We start from the raw sequence: 21,009 nt of genomic DNA, 5'->3' as shown, positions 1-21,009 counted from the left end.
GGAATGGAATAGACTCAGCAATCACATAGTTAGTGCAGGGACGATAGCTTGTTTTAAGAGTAGACTGGATAGCTACATGGACGAGGATGACAGGTGGCAGTGAGGTGTGGGTGCAGTAAGGTGACAGGGTACTGGAGCGTACGCCCGTACCGAAGGTAGACGAGGATCAAGCCTCTACCTGTAACTCCTGAAACTACACCTCCTCACCCATCGTGAGTAGTGGGGATTCTGGAGCTGCCCTGTGTAGGCCACTCGGCCTCTTGCAGTCTCCTGTGTTCTTATGTTCTTATGTTAGCACTCCTCATAACACCTCCCAGCACCTTCCTTCCTCCCCTTCTCAGCAGCCACACCCTTTAGTGCTGTTGAGGCTGGCAGCACTCCCCCTCATAACACCTCCCAGCACCTTCCTTCCTTCCCTTCTCAGCAGCCACACCCTTTAGTGCTGTTGAGGCTGGCAGCACTCCTCATAACACCTCCCAGCACCTTCCTTCCTCCCCTTCTCAGCAGCCACACCCTTTAGTGCTGTTGAGGCTGGCAGCACTCCCCCTCATAACACCTCCCAGCACCTTCCTTCCTCCCCTTCTCAGCAGCCACACCCTTTAGTGCTGTTGATGCTGGCAGCACTCCCCCTCATAACACCTCCCAGCACCTTCCTCCCCTTCTCAGCAGCCACACACCCTTTAGTGCTGTTGAGGCTGGCAGCACTCCCCCTCATAACACCTCCCAGCACCTTCCTTCCTCCCCTTCTCAGCAGCCACACCCTTTAGTGCTGTTGAGGCTGGCAGCACTCCCCCTCATAACACCTCCCAGCACCTTCCTTCCTCCCCTTCTCAGCAGCCACACCCTTTAGTGCTGTTGAGGCTGGCAGCACTCCCCCTCATAACACCTCCCAGCACCTTCCTTCCTTCCCTTCTCAGCAGCCACACCCTTTAGTGCTGTTGAGGCTGGCAGCACTCCCTCATAACACTTTCCAGCACCTTCCTTCCTTCCCCTTCTCAGCAGCCACACCCTTTTTAGTGCTGTTGAGGCTGGCAGCACTCCCCCCTCTTCCTTTTCCAGCACCTTCCTCCCCTTCTCAGCAGCCACACCCTTTAGTGCTGTTGAGGCTGGCAGCACTCCCCCTCATAACACTTTCCAGCACCTTCCTTCCTCCCCTTCTCAGCAATCACCTAAGATGGAAGCCTTGGGTCTGCCTGGGTCCCTGTTGCCGCTGTGGTCACTCTCTCCGCCCCTGCCCGTGCTGCAGCCCTCAGCCCCGACCTCACCCTCATGAACTGCTCTGACGTGAAGGTGAGGAGAGTAGAGGTGTTAGTGTTTGTTTCTGTCCCTTTCTTCTTATCCTCTTCACTTGAGTGTCTTTGAGAACTATTTCTTATTTTTCATATTCGTGTCTGCTCATTATGGGGACTTTGATTGTGTCTATACCAGTTTTACTTCCCTTGATGCACCTTTTATTGATCTATAATAATAATAATAATAATAATAATAATGTCTGGTATAGTTTTGATTCAGCCTCCTCTGTGTGTCCCTTAAACTACTGTAATGTCATGGTGGGGAGGGACAGAGGCATTGTGTGTGTTTGCAGCCCCTCCTGCTGTGTACTCCTGATTGCCTGCACCTCCCCTACACAGGAAACAGAGGGAGGCACCTACATGTGTTTATTAAGGTGGACAGCATGATTCTACTCTCACATGATAACTTCTTCAATGTGATGCCAGGGAATGAAGATGCAGCTAACTCTTGCATTACAAAGTTGGGCAGCTTGACTCTACTCCCCCTTTTTATCCTCACATATGATTACTTGGTCAACTTGCTGCCAGGGAGTGAAGATGCAGGCTAACTCTTGCGTTACAAAGCTGGACAGCATGATTCTGTTCCTATTTTTCACCCTCACTCATAATTACTTGGTCAACATGCTGCCAGGGAGTGAAGATGCAGGCTAACTCTTGCATTACAAAGCTGGACAGCATGATTCTGTTCCTATTTTTCACCCTCACTCATAATTACTTGGTCAACATGCTGCCAGGGAGTGAAGATGCAGGCTAACTCTTGCATTACAAAGCTGGACAGCATGACTCTATTCACCTTTTTCACCTGCATTCACAGGATCACTTGGTCAACATGCTGCTGAATAGTGGAAAGTGTGACGGTGGTGGCGGACAAGATCGCTGGCCCTTTCCACCTTGGCCATCCACCTCTACCACGAGTTGGCCCACCAAACACTCCACACCAAGGTTAACAAGGCCATCAATGTGCTCCAGGCATACCTCAAGGTTTGGCTTTACTCCCCTCGTTGTTTTGGTGGTGTAGTAAGTGTGGGTCAGGGATGTTGCGGGATTCAGTTCCCGTCTTTTGTCCCTCCCTCATCCCTGATCTCCCTGTCCTTATACCAACAAGAACCAGTCAGTCAGTCCCTCAAGGTCCGGGTATGCGGGTGAAGTGTTTTCACCTCAAGGAACTAGACGTCCCTGCCCTGCATAGTCTCAGGTCACCCTTGGACAAGGTGTAATACCTGATCTGTCTCCCGTGCCAGTGTCACGGTGAAGCCTCTGGGCAGCAGCAGTGGTGGATTGGATTGCAGGCAGAGGATCTCTTTATGAGACAATGGCTGGAGTTCCAGGGTCCTAGTCAGCTGGACCGTGCCTAATTATTTAGGCCTGCGGTGTAGAGGAGTGTGGCGACCTCTTCACTAAAAAGCCTCCCTGGGAACCAGTTGTCGGTGTGAGCTCCCCGTCCCTCCATTCTATCGACGGTACTAACATCCCTATTCTGCATAACAGCTGGTTCTTGTTTTCTCCTGAAAGATATGTCTTCCGTGGGTCATTTGAGATTGTACCTCCGGCTTCTAGGTGAGTTTCTGATGTTTTTTCTTATAATCAATGAATATTCCAGATTTTTTGTCTCTAATGAATGGCGTCTGATACTCTCTAGAGTTGGTGGAGAACACCTGGTGACAGGTGCCACCAGGCCTCGAAAGGGTCGCAGAGTTGGGTTAGACGTTACGGAAAGTGGGAAACGAATTGCTGATTCCTTTCTTTCTTTGCCAGCTCTGCTCTGTGTGACTACACCGGCCCCATTCTATGGGACAAAACTTCAAGGACAATTGCTGAAAAGTGCCGGGTTGTGAAAGTCTCTCTCGTGACTGAGGCTCAGGACAAGCGATTGGTCTTTGAGGCATTTTCAAGACCCAGTGGGAGTGAACTCCCAGTGTTGGAGGCATCTAACACATCAGTATCTAATTTCCATGCACAATTTTTATCCAATTCAATTTATGGTCACACTTTAAGTTATTTCGAAAGCGCTTTTAATATTTGCCCTAACTGTTAACTCGCTTAAATTTCTAACAATGCCTTCGAGCCTCCGTAAGTGTGACGTCTGTCCCGGACGATTTGCAGCTCAGTACTTCCAGCTGAGTAGAACTTGCCGCCTCTGCGTTCAAAGATTACAACTTCAGAAGGCTGTGACTGAATTTGTTTTAAGTAATGTGGCAGTGACTCCACCATCGATGGTGGAGAGGCCCTCCACCGAGACTGTGCCCTCTCCAGACGACCCTCCTGCTTCACGGGAGGACGTGTTACCTGCCTCACAGGTTGACTCCCAGCCTGCCTCACAGGCTAACTCCCAGCCTGCCTCACAGGCTAACCCCCAGCCTGCCTCACAGGCTAACCCCCAGCCTGCCTCACAGGCTACACCCCAGCCTGCCTCAACGGCTAACCACGAGCCTGCCTCACAGGCTAACCCCCAGCCTGCCTCACAGGACAACTGCCAGCCTGCCTCACAGGCTGACCCCCAGCCTGCCTCACAGGCTAACCCCCAGCCTGCTTCACAGGCTAACTCCCAGCCTGCCCCACAGGACAACTTCCAGCCTGCCCCACTTAACGCTTCTCTTCCTGCTTCACAGGATGTCGGGTTCCAACCTGTAAGGAATGGAGCCAAACCGAAGCAGGCAACCAAGGATTTACTGACCCCCACTACCTTCAATAGGTTCCAGGTGCTGGCAGACACCATGGAGGATGAGTTCGAGACTCGCCTAGTTGGGGACTCCATGGTGCGTGGCCTGCACACTCCTGCCTTTCCTTCCCTTACCATTCACTGGCACATCCACACACCCATGCACACCTTACTGCCCCTATCTTCCCTGTCATCCACTCTATCCTGGCACCACACCACCCATGGCCATCCACACACACCCATGCACACCTTACTGCCCCTATCTTCCCTGTCATCCACACCACCCTGGCACCACACCACCCATGGCCATCCACACACACCCTGGCACCACACCACCCATGGCTGTGATGATAAGAGTATAAAGAAAAATTGTCTTCTGATATGAATAGTCCACTGCAAAATAAAGGTCTGTCCAAGCATCTTCCACCTGGTTCTCTTGTCTGGTGTTAGTGTGCTCCATCCTGCCCCAACAAAGGTTATAATTCCACCTCTCCACCTGGTTCTCTTGTCTGGTGTTAGTGTGCTCCATCCTGCCCCAGCAAAGGTTATAATCCCACCTCTCCATCTGGTTCTCTTGTCTGGTGTTAGAGTGCTCCATCCTGCCCCAGCAAAGGTTATAATCCCACCTCTCCACCTGGTTCTCTTGTCTGGTGTTAGTGTGCTCCATCCTGCCCCAACAAAGGTTATAATTCCACCTCTCCACCTGGTTCTCTTGTCTGGTGTTAGTGTGCTCCATCCTGCCCCAACAAAGGTTATAATCCCACCTCTCCACCTGGTTCTCTTGTCTGGTGTTAGTGTGCTCCATCCTGCCCCAGCAAAGGTTATAATTCCACCTCTCCACCTGGTTCTCTTGTCTGGTGTTAGTGTGCTCCATCCTGCCCCAACAAAGGTTATAATTCCACCTCTCCACCTGGTTCTCTTGTCTGGTGTTAGTGTGCTCCATCCTGCCCCAACAAAGGTTATAATTCCACCTCTCCACCTGGTTCTCTTGTCTGGTGTTAGTGTGCTCCATCCTGCCCCAACAAAGGTTATAATTCCACCTCTCCACCTGGTTCTCTTGTCTGGTGTTAGTGTGCTCCATCCTGCCCCAACAAAGGTTATAATTCCACCTCTCCACCTGGTTCTCTTGTCTGGTGTTAGTGTGCTCCATCCTGCCCCAACAAGGGTTATAATTCCACCTCTCCACCTGGTTCTCTTGTCTGGTGTTAGTGTGCCGCACAGTTGAGGTTTTTCAGTCACTGCCGAGTGGCCTAAGACTACCCACATGCTGGCCTGAAGACCACCCATCAACCTGGGCTCTAGATAACCTCTCCAAAGAGAGGCTGAAAGATGAGTTCCGGGGGGCAGCATGGGCCAACACAAGATGGCGCCACTATCAACACTCGCCTGCGCCAGAACGGGCTGGGCCGACCATCAGGCCCCACCGGGAAGAAGCCTTGGGCTGACCATCAGGCCCCACCGGGAAGAAGCCTACCGGCGCAATAGGCCGCGACAAAAAAAAATAAATAAATAAATAAAATAAAAATTTGGTGTATTGAGGTCTTTGCAAAAGATAACTATAGATCCACAGTATTAGATTACTGTTGATATTCATCTCTGGTAATTTGTTAAGTAAAATATGTGGCTGAATTGTAATGAAAGCGCTGCTAAAATCTATAAATATAATTCTAACCTGTGAATTTCGGATTTCTAAATGTTCGTAAGTTTGGTGAAGTAAGGTTAACCCAGCATCCTGAACACTCATACCTTGACAATAAGCAAATTGCAAAATATCTTTCAAGGGATCTATGCTTGAACAAATGTACCTCTTCACAATGTGCTCCAAACATTTCATTATAATTGATGTTAAGGCTACGGGTCGACGATCATTAAACTCCCTTGGGTGGTTGTTTTTGGGTACTGGAATAATCTCTGACATTTTCCACACATCCGGTACTGTACTCTGATCAAGTGAAGCTTGGAAAAGTTTACACAGTGGATCAGCAAGTTGCTCGGCACAGGATTTTAGTAGTTTAGAACCAATTTTATCGGGTCCACTTGCTTTTCCACATTGTATACGTTTCATGGAGTTCATCGTATCATCACGAGTTATTATTATTCGTTCTACATTGATGCCCCTAACCATTGACAAAATATTTTCACATTCAGTATTAAAATGGTGCACATCAAACCTTGCATAAAAGGAGTTCAAATCATTTACATGTTTGGTGGGTCTTTTAATGACCTTTTCTTTTTAGAGCCACTCAGTAGTTTACCCCTGTCCAAGCATCTTTTGACTTATTTGACTTAAATAAGTTTTCAATTTTAACTTTATTTGACTGTTTAGCATCTAGTATTTTCCTATTTAATTGGCTTTGTATCACTTTACTTTGCATGCAGTCACCATTTATAAAAGTTCTCTTCTTTTCAATCAATAATGCTTTGATATCAGAATTTATCCAGGGTTTGTTATTTGGATAAATGCTAATTTCCTTAGTTGGAACAATCATGTTGGTACAAAAGTTAATTTATGAATTTAAAACATCTACATTTACATTAATAGAGTTGGACTTATTATACAACACATCCCAGTCTGTACAATATATGAATTTAAAACATCTACATTTGCACTAATAGAGTTGGACTCATCATACAACACATCCCAGTCTGTACAATATATGAATTTAAAACATCTACATTTGCACTAATAGAGTTGGACTCATCATACAACACATCCCAGTCTGTACAATATATGAATTTAAAACATCTACATTTGCACTAATAGAGTTGGACTCATCATACAACACATCCCAGTCTGTACAATATATGAATTTAAAACATCTACATTTGCACTAATAGAGTTGGACTCACTATACAACACATCCCAGTCTGTACAATCAAAACAGCCTTGAAGACTCACCATGTGCTCATTATTCCAATCCTGCACCTTAATTTTCTTGCACAGTTTACATTTCAGAGTTTGCTTACATGTGGGAGCCAAAAACACCATATTGTGGCCAGATTTACCTAATTTAGGCTTTTGATAAGAACGATAACCGTTTATACAATACAATATTTTATCTTAAATATTATTATCTCTAGTGGGGCAAGTTACAGTTTGCTGATACAAAGGTACATATGGTTGGAAATTACAGTGGTTAAAATCCCCCAACACTTTCATAATTCCTTCAGGATTTTCATTTTCGTATTTTCTAACACAATTTAGTGATAACTTACTCGCTATTGCCTCAGTGGCATCAGTCGGGATGTATACAGTTATAATCGTCACATTATTAAATTCACGTGGTAGGTAAAAAGGTCTACATGATATTACTAAATATTCCAGGTCGTCACAACAAAAATGTTCCTTTATGTTAACCTGAGTACACCATCTCTCATTTATGTACACCGCCGCCCCTCCTCCCTTCTGTTTCACCACGTCCTTCATGTCTCCCCTGACTATCAAGAAACCATCAATATTTACTGTTTCGTCAACATCCTTGTCTTCAAGCCAGGTTTCGGTTAATGCTATGAAGCTACTCTCTCGGTAGTTCCTTATATATTCACAGTTTGCTGCTAATTCATCTATTTTATTTCGAGTTGATTGTACATTACCGAAAGTTACTGTAGGCAGTGGTGTCCTTATACCCCGCCTCCTCAATCTCGCCTGCACTCTACCTCTCCACCTGGTTCTCTGTCTGGTGTTAGTGTGCTCCATCGTGCCCCAACAAAGGGTTCTAATTCTACTGCTCCACCTGGTTCTCTGTCAGGTGTTAGTGTTCCATCCTGCCCCAGCAAAGTTTATAATTCCACCGCACCACCTGTTTCTCTGTCTTGTGTTAGTGTGTTCCATCCTGCCCACTCAAAGGTTTTAATTCCACCTCTCCACCTGGTTCTCTGTCTGGAGTTAGTGTGCTCCATCCTGCCCCAACAAAGGATCTAATCCACCTCTTCAGCAGCAGGTGGAGAGGTGGAATTAGAACCTTTGTTGGGGCAGGATTGAGTAGACTAACACCAGACAGAGAACCAGGTGGAGAAGTGGAATTATAACCTTTACCGGGGCAGGATGGAGCACACTAACACCAAACAGAGAACCAGGTGGAGGTGGAATTAGAACATTTGCCGGGACAGGATGGAGCACACTAACGCCAGACAGAGAACTAGGCGGAAAAATGGAATTAGCCTGCATTAGCCTGAACAGGGAGGAGTATACTAACAGGACAGGAGAGTTAGAGCATCCTAGGAAAGGCCATAATCCTGTAGTGGACTGTTGATGGTTAACCTGTCCGCTGCGATTGTCAGGGATTTGTCCTTCGCTGGTAACCTGGTAACATACACTCCCAGGTCTTTCTCTGCCTCTGTGGTGGATAGTGGAGTGTTTCCCATGTGGTATTGGTGTGCTGGATATCCTCTCCCAAGGTGCAGGACTTTACATTTTCTTCATTGAATTATAGCAGACACTTTGTTCCACTCCTGTAGCTTGGTGAGGTCTTCTGGTAGGAAATCCACAGTCAAGGGTTAAACATAGTAATGTAATGCCATTTTCTTGCATGGGATGTGCATTAATACTGTGTAACCCTAATGTGAAATTTGTCATGTGTGAGAGGAATGAAAAGTCATGTTTGGTTGTTGTTCAGCAGTACAGTGATCAGGATCCTCAAGCAGACCAAGCACTGGGGTTTGGGAGTGTATTTTTTCTTTTTACAATTCTTTGCCGAACTGAAGGGCTTGCTCAACAGTTATTTAGCAAGACTGAATTAGTTTCCATTCTTGTCTCCAGTATACTGATGGACACAAAGAGGTGAAGCTTGTGGTTGTTGCAGCATCTTTTTTCTTCTTTCTAGAAACACTGTTTTTCAACTTTCTTCTGCAGAGCCCATCCAGCGCTGGGCCCGGCCGCTGCAAGCCTTGTTGGGTCAATGTGTGGGAAATCAGCCAAGGTGGAGTTTGAGTCGGTCGGCCTCAACCATGAGGGTGCGCATGGAGTCATTGTCATGTTCCGTTGATAACCTCCTAATTGATTCATGTTGGTTGATGTTTCACTCTGATATTGCAGTAAATATTTAGTTGTATCATTGTGCATCATCTGGATAACCCCAAAGTGTTCCTAAGGTATAATGATTGAATGTTTTGACAAGAATATGAACATTCACTCTTAGTTAGTAAGAAACTGTGTATGTGAGGTATTTGTTTCCATGTTATTTTTTTTTTATTCTGATTATTTCCTCACTCTCAGGCTGTGTGAGCGGCAGGCTGGCCGTGAGCCTTCCTGGGAGTGCTGGGCGGCCTGGTGCCCCGGCTGAAGGCAAGCGGCCTCCCTGAGACACCCAAAGACTGGCTGACACAAGATCTTGTGCTGGTACTGGTGTCTGAAGGCTGTGCAGTGGTGCGGACACAGGCTCAGAGTGCCCAGGTGGACCAAGATGCTGGTAAGTGTTGCAGCTGACAGATTACTGACAAGGGAACAGGCAGGGAATATAAACAAAACAGACATGGTAGTTATAAGTGTGGCCAGTGTCGCCTCTTCTTATTCTTTATAAATGTTTCCAAGGTTGCCGCCTGCCTGGGAGCAGACTCACAGAGGTCAGCGCGGGGCAGCAGGACAGCGCCCTCAGCAGTGACGATGAGTCTCTCCATGAAGGCTGCACAGCAGCAGGCCACCGTCGCCCGAGAGCATCCCGAGGAACACTTCAATGTCCAGGTGAGAAGCCTTGAGCTTTTTTGGAAATTATCCTTGGGAAAACTTATGGTATAAAGCATCTTTAACCCGTCCGCTGCGATGGGCATGTATTTGGTTTCATTGGTACCATGAAAACATGTACTACCAGGTCTTTCTCTGGCTCTGTGGTGGATAGTGGAGTGTTTCCCATGTGGTATTGGTGTGCTGGATATTCCCTCCCAAGGTGCAGGACTTTATATTTTTCTTCATTATTGTAGCAGCTACTTTTTGTTCCATTCCTGTTGCCATTTTTTTTCATTATTGTAGCAGCCACTTTTTGTTCCATTCCTGTAGCTTGGTGAGGTCTTCTGGTAGGAAATTTGCAGTCAAGGGGTTAAAGATGCATATTTTTAATCAAAACTGATATTGAAAATCCTCTTGCATTCTCTAAAAAGCAAAGTCAGCTCAGGATTTTCTCCAACAGACTCTTTTGTAAGGTCCAGTCCTTGTTAGTGACTGCCGGTGAGAGGCAACACTTGGGCAGGGGGTGAAGCTTGGGGTGATGATGATGATGAGGATTGTTGCAGGTGTGAGGATGTCAAGCCACCACAAGCCAGGAGGGAAGTGGCTGCTGGGGCCAAGACAGCAGGTGAAGCAGAACCCTTAAGCCTCAGGTCTTCACCCCTGGACGAAGGAGGTGTTTCTTGGCGGCCAAACTCGGGAGACTCACCAGAAAAGACCTTGGTAGATGATGCAAGTTTTGCTCGCTGGAGACCACAAGAGTATTCACCCGTGCCTCATATTGTGGGTGAGGAGAGCAGCCTGCACCATCTCCCAAGAGGTATGTTTAACAGTGAGGCATGCACACAGGCAGGAAGCAGCACTACAGTCACCAGGAGACATTTTACATAAAACTGGCTACAAAATACTGCTGCTGGCCAGAATGGAGATCAGGTTCAGCAGGATTCCAGCAAGGTGCTCTCTTTACTTCTTTGTGTGATTTTGAAAACACTTCAGCAGCCAAGGGGAACGCTCAAGAGAAAGTGTCATATCTATGCAAACCTTCCTGCAGGGGTGAGCTGAAAGGTGAAAATGTAGTTACCACGACTCCTTGGAGAAGAGAGACACCATTAGTAGTTTGGTTGGTGAGAAAAGCTTCACCAGTCATGCTGCTTGTACAGGGGAGAAGACTTCAGTGTTGTCCTCCAGGCCTCTTTGCAGCGGGTACTCTAGATCAAGCAGCAGACCAAGTGTCTTGCATGTGTGTGTGTGTGTGTGTGTGTGTGTGTGTGTGTGTGTGTGTGTGTGTGTGTGTGTGTGTGTGTGTGTGTGTGTGTGTGTGTGTGTGTGTGTGTGTGTGTGTGTGTGTGTGTGTGTGTGTGTGTGTGTGTGTGTGTGTGTGTGTGTGTGTGTGTGTGTGTGTGTGTGTGTGTGTGTGTGTGTGTGTGTGTGTGTGTGTGTGTGTGTGTGTGTGTGTGTGTGTGTGTGTGTGTGTGTGTATTTACCTAGTTGTGAAATACCGTACTAGGCTCGTGCTGTCCCATCTCCATAACGCTTATTATCCAGTTTGGCGTTCAATTCCTGAATCGTTTTTGCACCCACAGTCGCCTTGTCAGTCTGTTCCATGTTGTTATACTTCTGTATGGAAAACTGTATTTCTTGTCATTTCTTATCACTGCCTCTTGTCACACTTCTGTCACGTACCACTAGGTCTTCCCTGTCCAATTTCTCCAATCCCTCTTGTATCCTGTACAATGCTATTAGGGCCCCTCTCTCTCTTCTTCTCTCTAGTTTTGTTAGTCCCAATTTCTCCAGTCTTTCTTCATAGGTATGTTCTCTCAGAGTTTCCGGTAATTTAGTCGCTGCTCTTTGTACTCTTTCCAACTTTCTAATTTCTGTCTTCAACATAGGTGACCACACTAATGCTGCATATTCCAGTCTTGGACGTATCATCGATGTTATTAGTTTCTTTACCATTTCTTCATCTAAATATATTAATGCTGCTTTTATGTTTCTAAGAGGATTGTATGTTTCCCCAGTTATCCGGTCTATATGTTTTCCAAAGGATAACTTGTCTGTTATGATCACTCCCAAATCTTTTTCTTCAGTTTTTTTTCATGATTCTTTCATTACTCAGAGAGCAGTTCCCCGATATTCATCTACTGCTCTTACCAAACTCCATTACGCTACACTTCTCTGTATTGAATGTCATTTCCCATTTGCATGACCATTCGCTTATTATATCAAGATCTTGGCTCAGGGCTACACAGTCTTCTTCATTATTTCAGCATCATCAGCAAACATAATATTCATATAGCTTGTCGCCCCTTCTGTTATGACATTAATATATATTACAAACATAATCGGAGCCAACACCGATCCTGTGTGAGGACGTTATCTATAACCAATTCTAAAACCTTATTCCCCCATGAAGCTTCACTTCCCTCCGTTGACCAGTTTTCCCATGACACTTCCTTACAATTAAAATCTCCCATTATCAGAATCTTATCTTTCTCCTCCAGCAATCCAATGTATCTTCCAGCTTCTTCTTGTACAATTCTTCTGTCAATGAATTGTTTTTAGGAGGGACATACACCACTACGATATTTCTGCATTCTCCCCTTTGCAGTCTTGTGTGTGTGTGTCTGGGTGGATGTCTAGATCAGCACAGGGGTCAGAACACATCATAATAAGTAAGGGTTGTATCTGGGAGAGTCCTGCATGTGTGTGTGTGTGTGGCTGGTGGCCGAGTACAATGCTTTACATCTTTCAGGGAGGGCAACATGATCTCCTTTCCATCACACTTGCACATTCTGCCTCATTCTTCTCTTTCCTCCTCATGGCCTTCAACATTTCCTGATAGAAATTCTTCACAAGAAGCAAAGGTTCTAAAAATCACAGTAAATTATTAGAAATAACTTTTATTTTTACTTACAGAGCCAGATGTATTTTTGTGTACCTGAGAAGAGATGAATTATTATTATTATTTTGTTTTTTACAGCAAAGGAGACAGTTAAAGGGCATAAAAAAAAATAATGAAAAAAAAGCCCACTACTTACTGCTCTTGAATGGAGTACATAGGAGCTGCCAAAAAGAGAGGTCAATTTCGGGAGGAGAGGTGTCCCGATACCCTCCTCTTGAAAGAGTTCATATCGTAGGCAGAAGGAAATTCAGATGAAGGAAGATTGTTCCAGAGTTTACCAGCGTGAGGGATGAAAGAGTGAAGGTGCTGGTTGACTCTTGCATAAGGGGTTTGGACAGTATAGGGATGAGCTTGATTAGAAAGTCGTGTGAGATGAGGCCGCAGGAGGGGGGGAGGCATGCAGTTAGCAAGTTCAGAAGAGCAGTCAGCGTGAGTATATCGACAGAAGATAGAAAGAGAGGCAATTTATTTATATGTGACCATAGTAGTAGAAGTAGCAGTTGAAGTGGTAGTGATAGCAGCAGCAGCAGAAATAGCAGTAATATAGTAGTAGTAGAAGTAATAGTAGTAGTAGTAGTAGTAGCAGAAATAGCAGTAATAATTGTAGTAGTAGTAGTAGTAGCAGCAGCAGCAAAAATAGCAGTAATAATTGTAGTAGTAGTAGTAGTAGTAGTAGTAGTAGCAGAAATAGCAGTAATAATTGTAGTAGTAGTAGTAGTAGTAGTAGTAGTAGTAGTAGCAGCAGAAATAGCATATCTCATCTCTTACTAAATCAGCTTCCTCGAGGCTGGGCGTTCTGTACCGTCTCCGCCATTTCTTCTTCCCCGCACAGTTGCTGTCCATATACAGGGGCCTGGTCTGCCCTCGTATGGAGTATGCATCTTGTGTGGGGGGGGTCCACTCACACAGGTCTTCTTGACAGAGTGGAGTCAAAGGCTCTTCATCTCATCAACTCACCTCCTCATACTGATAGTCTTCTACCTCTCAAATTCCGCCGCCATGTTGCCTCTCTTTCTATCTTCTATCGATATTTTCATGCTGACTACTCTTCTGAACTTGCTAACTGTATGCCTCCCCTCCTCCTGCGGCCCCGCTGCACACGACTTTCTACTCATGCTCATCCCTATACTGTCCAAACCCCTTATGCAAGAATCAACCAGCACCTTCACTCTTTCATCCCTCGCGCTGGTAAACTCTGGAACAATCTTCCTTCATCTGTATTTCCTTCTGCCTACGACTTGAACTCTTTCAAGAGGAGGGTATCAGGACACCTCTCCTCCCGAAATTGACCTCTCTTTTTGGACACTCCCTTGACCTCTATTCAGGAGCAGTGAGTAGAGGGCTTTTTTTTTTTTCTTTGTGCCCTTGAACTGTCTCCTTAGCTGTAAAAAAAAAAAAAAAACTAAAAATCATCCTAGCACCCTGTCTTTGAACCCATCCTAAAACCCATCCTAGCACTCTGCCCTTGAACACATCCTAAAACACATCCTAGCACCCTGTCCTTCAACACATCCTAAAACACATCCTAGCACCCTGTCCTTGAACACATCCTAAAACACATCCTAGCACTCTGCCCTTCAACCCATCCTAAAACCCATCCTAGCACCCTGTCCTTGAACCCATCCTAAAACACATCCTAGCACCCTGTCCTTGAACCCATCCTAAAACACATCCTAGCACCCTGTCCTTGAACCCATCCTAAAACACATCCTAGCACCCTGTCCTTGAACCCATCCTAAAACACATCCTAGCACCCTGTCCTTGAACACATCCTAAAACACATCCTAGCACCCTGTCCTTGAACCCATCCTAAAACCCATCCTAGCACCCTGTCCTTGAACCCATCCTAAAACACATCCTAGCACCCTGTCCTTGAACCCATCCTAAAACCCATCCTAGCACCCTGTCCTTGAACCCATCCTAAAACACATCCTAGCACCCTGTCATTTAACCCATCCTAAAACCCATCCTAGCACCCTGTCCTTGAACCCATCCTAAAACACATCCTAGCACCCTGTCCTTGAACCCATCCTACACCACAGCCTACCACCCTGTCCTTGAACCCATCCTAAAACACATCCTAGCACCCTGTCCTTGAACCCATCCTAAAACACATCCTAGCACCCTGTCCTTGAACACATCCTAAAACACATCCTAGCACCCTGTCCTTGAACCCATCCTCAAACACATCCTAGCACCCTGTCCTTGAACCCATCCTAAAACACATCCTAGCACCCTGTCCTTGAACCCATCCTAAAACACATCCTAGCACCCTGTCCTTGATCCCATCCTAAAACACATCCTAGCACCCTGTCCTTGAACACATCCTAAAACACATCCTAGCACCCTGTCCTTGAACCCATCCTAAAACACATCCTAGCACTCTGTCCTTGAACACATCCTAAAACACATCCTAGCACCCTGTCCTTGAACCCATCCTAAAACACATCCTAGCACCCTGTCCTTGAACCCATCCTAAAACACATCCTAGCACCCTGTCCTTGAACCCATCCTAAAACACATCCTAGCACCCTGTCCTTGAAACCATCCTAATACACTTCCTCGCACCTGTCCTTGAACCCATCCTAAACACATCCTAGCACCCTGTCCTTGAACCCATCCTAAAACACATCCTAGCACCCTGTCCTTGAACCCATCCTAAAACACATCCTAGCACCCTGTCCTTGAACCCATCCTAAAACTGTTGTGATACAGTGACTTTACCGTACCCAACGTTTATGTTTCTCGCAAGACACATGAACCACACCAAGACAACTCCACAAAAAGACACACAAACCACTTACCACTAATACAGCAGGGGTGCCTGGCTTTCCCCTACAAGCACCTCCCAGCGTTACAACGATAATCCTAACAGGCCTGATAGTAATACCTAGTTGTAATCACTGTAGGAGGCACTTATCTTTCGAAGGGTTTCAAAGAAGTGGTCTCTTGAAGTAAGTTCTGGAGGAGTACTGTTGTCCTCGAGACTAAGTTTAAATCAGCACTGCCGCGAGTTAATATGGGGAAGCGCTGAGGTGTTGTTAGCTTGAGAGCAGGTGATGTTGTGGGCCGAAAGCCAACCATGTAGGTCAGAAGGGGTATTTTGAATTATCCTTGCCGCAAGGGCAATTATTTATTATTTCATGAAAGGAAACACTGAACTATTGTTATTCCTTTCATGGTAAATGTGTTTAGTCTTCAGGCAGTGAATACGATGATACTGTCTCGGTCTGGGAGCCGATGAGCGAAGTATGTAAGTACCATCCAAGGCTTATTTGAGCTCAGACGATACTCTTAGTTGGCTTGAACTCTTGGCCTGAGACTAGTTCCATAAAGGAAATCGTTAATTTGTCTAATACCCTGGTTAACTGACCTAATTCCTAACAAAACACATCCTAGCACCCTGTCCTTGAACCCATCCTAAAGCACGTCCTAAAACACATCCTACCATCCTGTCCTTGAACCCATCCTAAAACACATCCTACCATCCTGTCCTTCAACACATCCTAAAACACATCCTAGCACCCTGTCCTTCAACACATCCTAAAACACATCCTACCATCCTGTCCTTCAACACATCCTAGCACCCTGTCCTTGAACCCATCCTAAAATCATGTCCCTTAGCCCTTCCTCAAACCCATCCTGGCACTCCCTCTTCCACCATTAACGGTAAAAATCCGAATGGGGTAATGTTACCAGTGGGGTTCATCAAGGTTCAGTTTTAGGCCTGCTTTTATTCATTGTCTATTTCAATGACATAGACAATGGGATAACTAGTGACATAGGTAAATTTGCAGATGACACAAAAATAGGTCGCACTATTAGGACAAGGGAGGATGTTAGAGCACTGCAGGAGGACCTTAACAAACTGTCAGCTTGGTCAGAGAAATGGCAGATGAGTTTTAATATCACCAAGTGTAGCGTACTAAGTGTAGGAACACAAAACCCATTACACGGGTATAGTTCAGACTCCACATCGATAGGCAGGTCTAAGTGTGAAAGGGATCTGGGAGTGTTGGTGATCTCTGACCTAAAACTAAGGAAGCAATGTATTAGTGCGAGGAATAGGGCTAACAGGGTATTGGGTTTTATTAACAGGACGGTAACCAACAAAAGTGCAGAGGTCATTCTCAGACTCTATTTAGCGTTAGTTAGGCCACACTTAGATTATGCTGTCCAGTTTTGGTGCCCACACTACAGAATGGACATCAACTTGCTAGAATCAGTTCAGAGGAGGATGACCAAGATGATTCAGGGACTGAGGAACCTCTCATATCAAGATAGGCTGAAACATCTAAACTTACATTCTCTAGAAAGATGAAGAGTGCGGGGAGATCTGATAGAAGTATTCAAATGGGTCAAGGGTTACAACAAAGGCGATATAAGTAAATTACTGAGAATTAGCCAGCAGGATAGAACTCGCAGTAATGGATTTAAATTAGAAAAGTATAGATTTAGGAGGGAAATTAGCAAGCATACTTTTATCTAGTTTTTAGAGGCAGGAACGATGGCCAGAGGGCGGCAGAAGAGAAAGGAATGTATGAGACTGGTGTCTATTAATGTGAATGGTTTAGGTGGTGAGGAAAAGAGGAGAGTGATGATTGAAATTTTTTTAAATGTTAGAGTGGATGTGTTGGGAGTGAGTTAAACACATATTCGAGGAACTGGTGTGAGTGATGGTAGAGAGGGTACGTGGGAGGGTGTGCCTGGGGGGGTTGTATGGACGGGGATAGATGAGAAGTATGGAGGCAGGAGTAAGGAAGGATGTGCTATTGTGATGTCTGAAAGAGTGTGGAATGGTGTGACTGATTATGGTTGGAAGGGATCAAGAATTGTGTGGGTGAAAGGAGAAGACTGAGAGAAAGGGAAGCTTTTTGGGAGGAAGTGAATGCATGTTTGAAGAGTTTTGAGAAAGAAAGGAAACTTTTTATGATGGGAGATATGAATGCTAAAGTGGGTGATGAATGTGTGATGGATGTGGTGGGAAAATGGGGGATAATGGAGAGTGCCTGGTGGATGTCTGTGCTGAGAGGGGAATGTTCCTAGCGAACACCTTCTTTCAGCACGAGAATATCCACCGATACACATGGAGGAGGGGAGAAGATAATGAGCAAAAAGGATTGATTGATTATGTGGCAGTAGATGAAAGGCTTAGAAAATAAATTTGTGACACAAAGGTAGTAAGAGGAATGTTCGATGGATCTGATCATCTTGCAGTGCTGGCAAAGTTAAAGCTGAAAGAAAAGTGGGTGTTTGAAAAGAAAGGTGAAGTAAAAAATGAAATATTGAAGATAGAAAAGTTACAGGAAAAATAAATAAAAGATGAGTATAACCGTGAGATGGCAGAGGCCTTAAGTGAAAAATGGGAAAGTGTAAAAGATAATACAAATATTGAAAAAGGTTTTGGAACATTTTAAGAAATAACGGTAAATACAACAAAAAAGTGTTAGGGATGAAAGTGGTGAGAGATGGAAAAAGAAAAGGAAATTCCTGGTGGACAGAAGAGATAAGGAGGATAGTAAAAGAGAAAAGGGAACTTTTTAAGGAAACTCAAGAAAGAAATGTTGCTGAACAAGTAAAAAGGGAAAGGAAAAATAAATATAGAGAATGCAAAATGAAATTAAAACAAGCAATAAAAGAAAGTAAGAAGAGAGTTGATGAAGACTGGAAAAAGACTAAGTGAAAAATATAAAGGGAACAGGAAATCATATTGGAAAGAAGTAAAAAACGAAAGAAATGCAGAAAATATCTCCTCAAATAAAATAAATGAAGTTATGGATGAGAATGGAAAGATGTTGAAAGACGGGGAAGCTGTGAAAGAGAGATGGAGAGAATATTTCAAAAACTTAATGAATTTTGAGGATGGACGTCCAGCAGCTGTAACAGCAGCAGTTTTGAGTAGAGGCAGAGGAGGAGTATATAAAGAAAGAACTATAACATATGAACAAGTAAATCAGGCAATAAAAAGATTATAAAATGGAAAGGCAGCAGGAATTGATGGAATCACAGCAGAAATGTTGAAGTGTGGAGGAGATGAAGTCGTGAAATGGATGGTCAAGATATGTGAAGTAGCATGGGAGGGGGGGTGCCAGCAGACTGGACGAAAGCCATCATTGTCCCAGTTTACAAGGGGAAGGGCAGGAGAGGGAAGTGTGGGAGCTATAGAGGTATAAGTCTCCTGAGTATACCCGGAAAGGTATATGGAAAAGTCATAATAGAGAGGGTGCAAAGACTTACAGAAGAGAAAATCAGTGAAGAGCAAGGAGGCTTCAGGAAGGAAGGGATGTGTGGATCAGATATTTGCCTTCAGGATGGTACTAGAAAAAATAATAGCAAAAGGAAAGAAACTATACGCTGCCTTCATGGATTTGGAAAAAGCTTATGACAGAGTCGATTGGATTGCATTGTGGGATGTTTTAAAGATTTATGGTGTGGGAGGAAAACTGCTTAGTGCAATAAAGTCTTTCTATGAGGATGCATCTGCATGTGTCAAAATTACTGGAGAAACAAGTGAACATTTTGAGATAAAAGTGGGCCTAAGACAAGGGTGTCACCATGGTTATTCAATATTTATATGGATGGTGTCATTAGAGAAATGAAGGGCAAAGTTGGAGAAGTTGGAGTAAGACTGTTCGATGAGGGAAGGAAGTGGGTACTGAATTCAGTACTGTTTGCTGATGACACGGTGCTCATTGCAGAAAGTGAGACTGGCCTACAAAATTTGGTCAGTGTTTTTGACAGTGTCTGTAACAGGAAAAAGCTGAAAATGTCAACAAAAGTAAAGTGATGGTTTGTGAGCAAAGTAGAAGTGAGGTTGTAGATTTTGTATGCCCTGAGAGTGGGAATTGAATGTGAAAAAGAATGCAAAATATTTTGAATGGTGAAGAAATGGAGGAGGTCAATGAGTTTAAGTATCTTGATCAGTTATGTGCAAGCATGGTGGTACGGAGGAGAGACAAGAGAAAGGGCATTGCAAGGAAGAAGGGTGGTAGGGTCTTTGGGACGAATCATGAATGGCAGAAGTGTGAGCATGGAGGTAAAGAGGGATTTGAGAAATACAATAATAGTACCAACCCTCACATATGTAAGTGAAACGTGGGCCTGGAATGAAAGTCAGAGGTCTAGAGTGCAGGCAGTGGAAATGAGTTATTTGAGGAGTGCTTGTGGTGTGAGTAGAATGGATGGAATGAGTAATGAAAGTGTGTACGAGCATTTTGGAATGTGTCACAGGGGTGAAGGGAAGAAGTGTGGAGTGGTGGAAGAAGTGAGCGACAGACTTTAAAGTGGTTTGGCCACATGGAGTGAATGGAGGAGAGTAAGATGACCAGAAGGGTGTATGTGAGCGAGATAGAAGGAGGGAATGCTTGAGGACAACCTCCAGTGAAATGGAGGGATAGGGTGCAAGAGTACATTAGGGAGAGGGGGGAAAGATCCTTGAGAAACTTTGAGCAGGCAAGGAGGGAGTGTCTGGATAGAGGAAGATGGAAGCTCTTCTGCCGTGGCCATCCCCTGGTGGGAGCTCCTAGGAGCAGGCGTCGATGAAATGAATGAATGAATGAATTATCAAGCATTGGTTTAGTAATAGGGTGGTGGGGGAATGGAATAGACTCAGCAATCACATAGTTAGTGCAGGGACGATAGCTTGTTTTAAGAGTAGACTGGATAGCTACATGGACGAGGATGACAGGTGGCAGTGAGGTGTGGGTGCAGTAAGGTGACAGGGTACTGGAGCGTACGCCCGTACCGAAGGTAGACGAGGATCAAGCCTCTACCTGTAACTCCTGAAACTACACCTCCTCACCCATCGTGAGTAGTGGGGGGATTCTGGAGCTGCCCCGTGTAGGCCACTCGGCCTTTTGAAGCTTCCTGTGTTCTTATGTTCTTCTTATGTTAGCACTCCTCATAACACCTCCCAGCACCTTCCTTCCTTCCCTTCTCAGCAGCCACACCCTTTAGTGCTGTTGAGGCTGGCAGCACTCCCCCTCATAACACCTCCCAGCACCTTCCTTCCTTCCCTTCTCAGCAGCCACACCCTTTAGTGCTGTTGAGGCTGGCAGCACTCCCCCTCATAACACCTCCCAGCACCTTCCTTCCTCCCCTCTCAGCAGCCACACCCTTTAGTGCTGTTGAGGCTGGCAGCACTCCCCCTCATAACACATACCAGCACCTTCCTTCCTTCCCTTCTCAGCAGCCACACCCTTTAGTGCTGTTGAGGCTGGCAGCACTCCCCTCATAACACCTCCCAGCACCTTCCTTCCTCCCTTCTCAGCAGCCACACCCTTTAGTGCTGTTGAGGCTGGCAGCCTCCCCTCATAACACCTCCCAGCACCTTCCTTCCTCCCTTCTCAGCAGCCACACCCTTTAGTGCTGTTGAGGCTGGCAGCACTCCCCCTCATAACACTTTCCAGCACCTTCCTTCCTCCCCTTCTCAGCAATCACCTAAGATGGAAGCCTTGGGTCTGCCTGGGTCCCTGCTGCCGCTGTGGTCACTCTCCTG

The 21,009-nt window shown here is 45.5% G+C and overlaps 1 protein-coding gene and 1 long non-coding RNA gene across 2 annotated transcripts; both read right to left on the bottom strand.

Annotated features, from left to right (window-relative positions):
- Nucleotides 1–299: 299 nt before the first annotated feature.
- LOC126994721 (uncharacterized) lies at nt 300–1,148 on the bottom strand. The gene is made up of 4 exons (XR_007749523.1): nt 1,063–1,148; nt 731–900; nt 484–566; nt 300–403 (listed from the first exon to the last, which is right to left on the bottom strand). It is a non-coding gene; the product is annotated as an uncharacterized LOC126994721 (long non-coding RNA).
- Nucleotides 1,149–1,158: 10 nt separating this feature from the next.
- LOC126994718 (uncharacterized) lies at nt 1,159–5,444 on the bottom strand. The gene is made up of 5 exons (XM_050854007.1): nt 5,138–5,444; nt 4,724–5,068; nt 4,586–4,654; nt 4,110–4,447; nt 1,159–1,274 (listed from the first exon to the last, which is right to left on the bottom strand). The coding sequence occupies exons 1-5, from the start codon at nt 5,299–5,301 to the stop codon at nt 1,159–1,161; spliced, it is 1,032 nt and encodes a 343-aa protein (XP_050709964.1). The 5' UTR covers nt 5,302–5,444.
- Nucleotides 5,445–21,009: the final 15,565 nt, after the last annotated feature.

This window comes from Eriocheir sinensis, unplaced genomic scaffold (genome assembly GCF_024679095.1).
Source record: "Eriocheir sinensis breed Jianghai 21 unplaced genomic scaffold, ASM2467909v1 Scaffold855, whole genome shotgun sequence".
In the NCBI taxonomy this organism is placed as follows: domain Eukaryota; kingdom Metazoa; phylum Arthropoda; class Malacostraca; order Decapoda; family Varunidae; genus Eriocheir; species Eriocheir sinensis.
This window is presented reverse-complemented; position numbering and strand designations above follow the sequence as displayed.

Excerpts from the sequence above, each read along its gene's own strand:
- LOC126994718 (XM_050854007.1), bottom strand. The coding sequence starts at position 5,301 with ATGCTGCCCCCCGGAACTCATCTTTCAGCCTCTCTTTGGAGAGGTTAT. Across the intron at positions 5,069-5,137 it reads ACACCAGACAAGAGAACCAG|GTGGAGAGGTGGAATTATAA; the intron begins GTGGAGAGGTGG and ends CAAGAGAACCAG. Across the intron at positions 1,275-4,109 it reads GGGCAGTAAGGTGTGCATGG|TTCATGAGGGTGAGGTCGGG; the intron begins GTGTGTGGATGT and ends ACGTCAGAGCAG.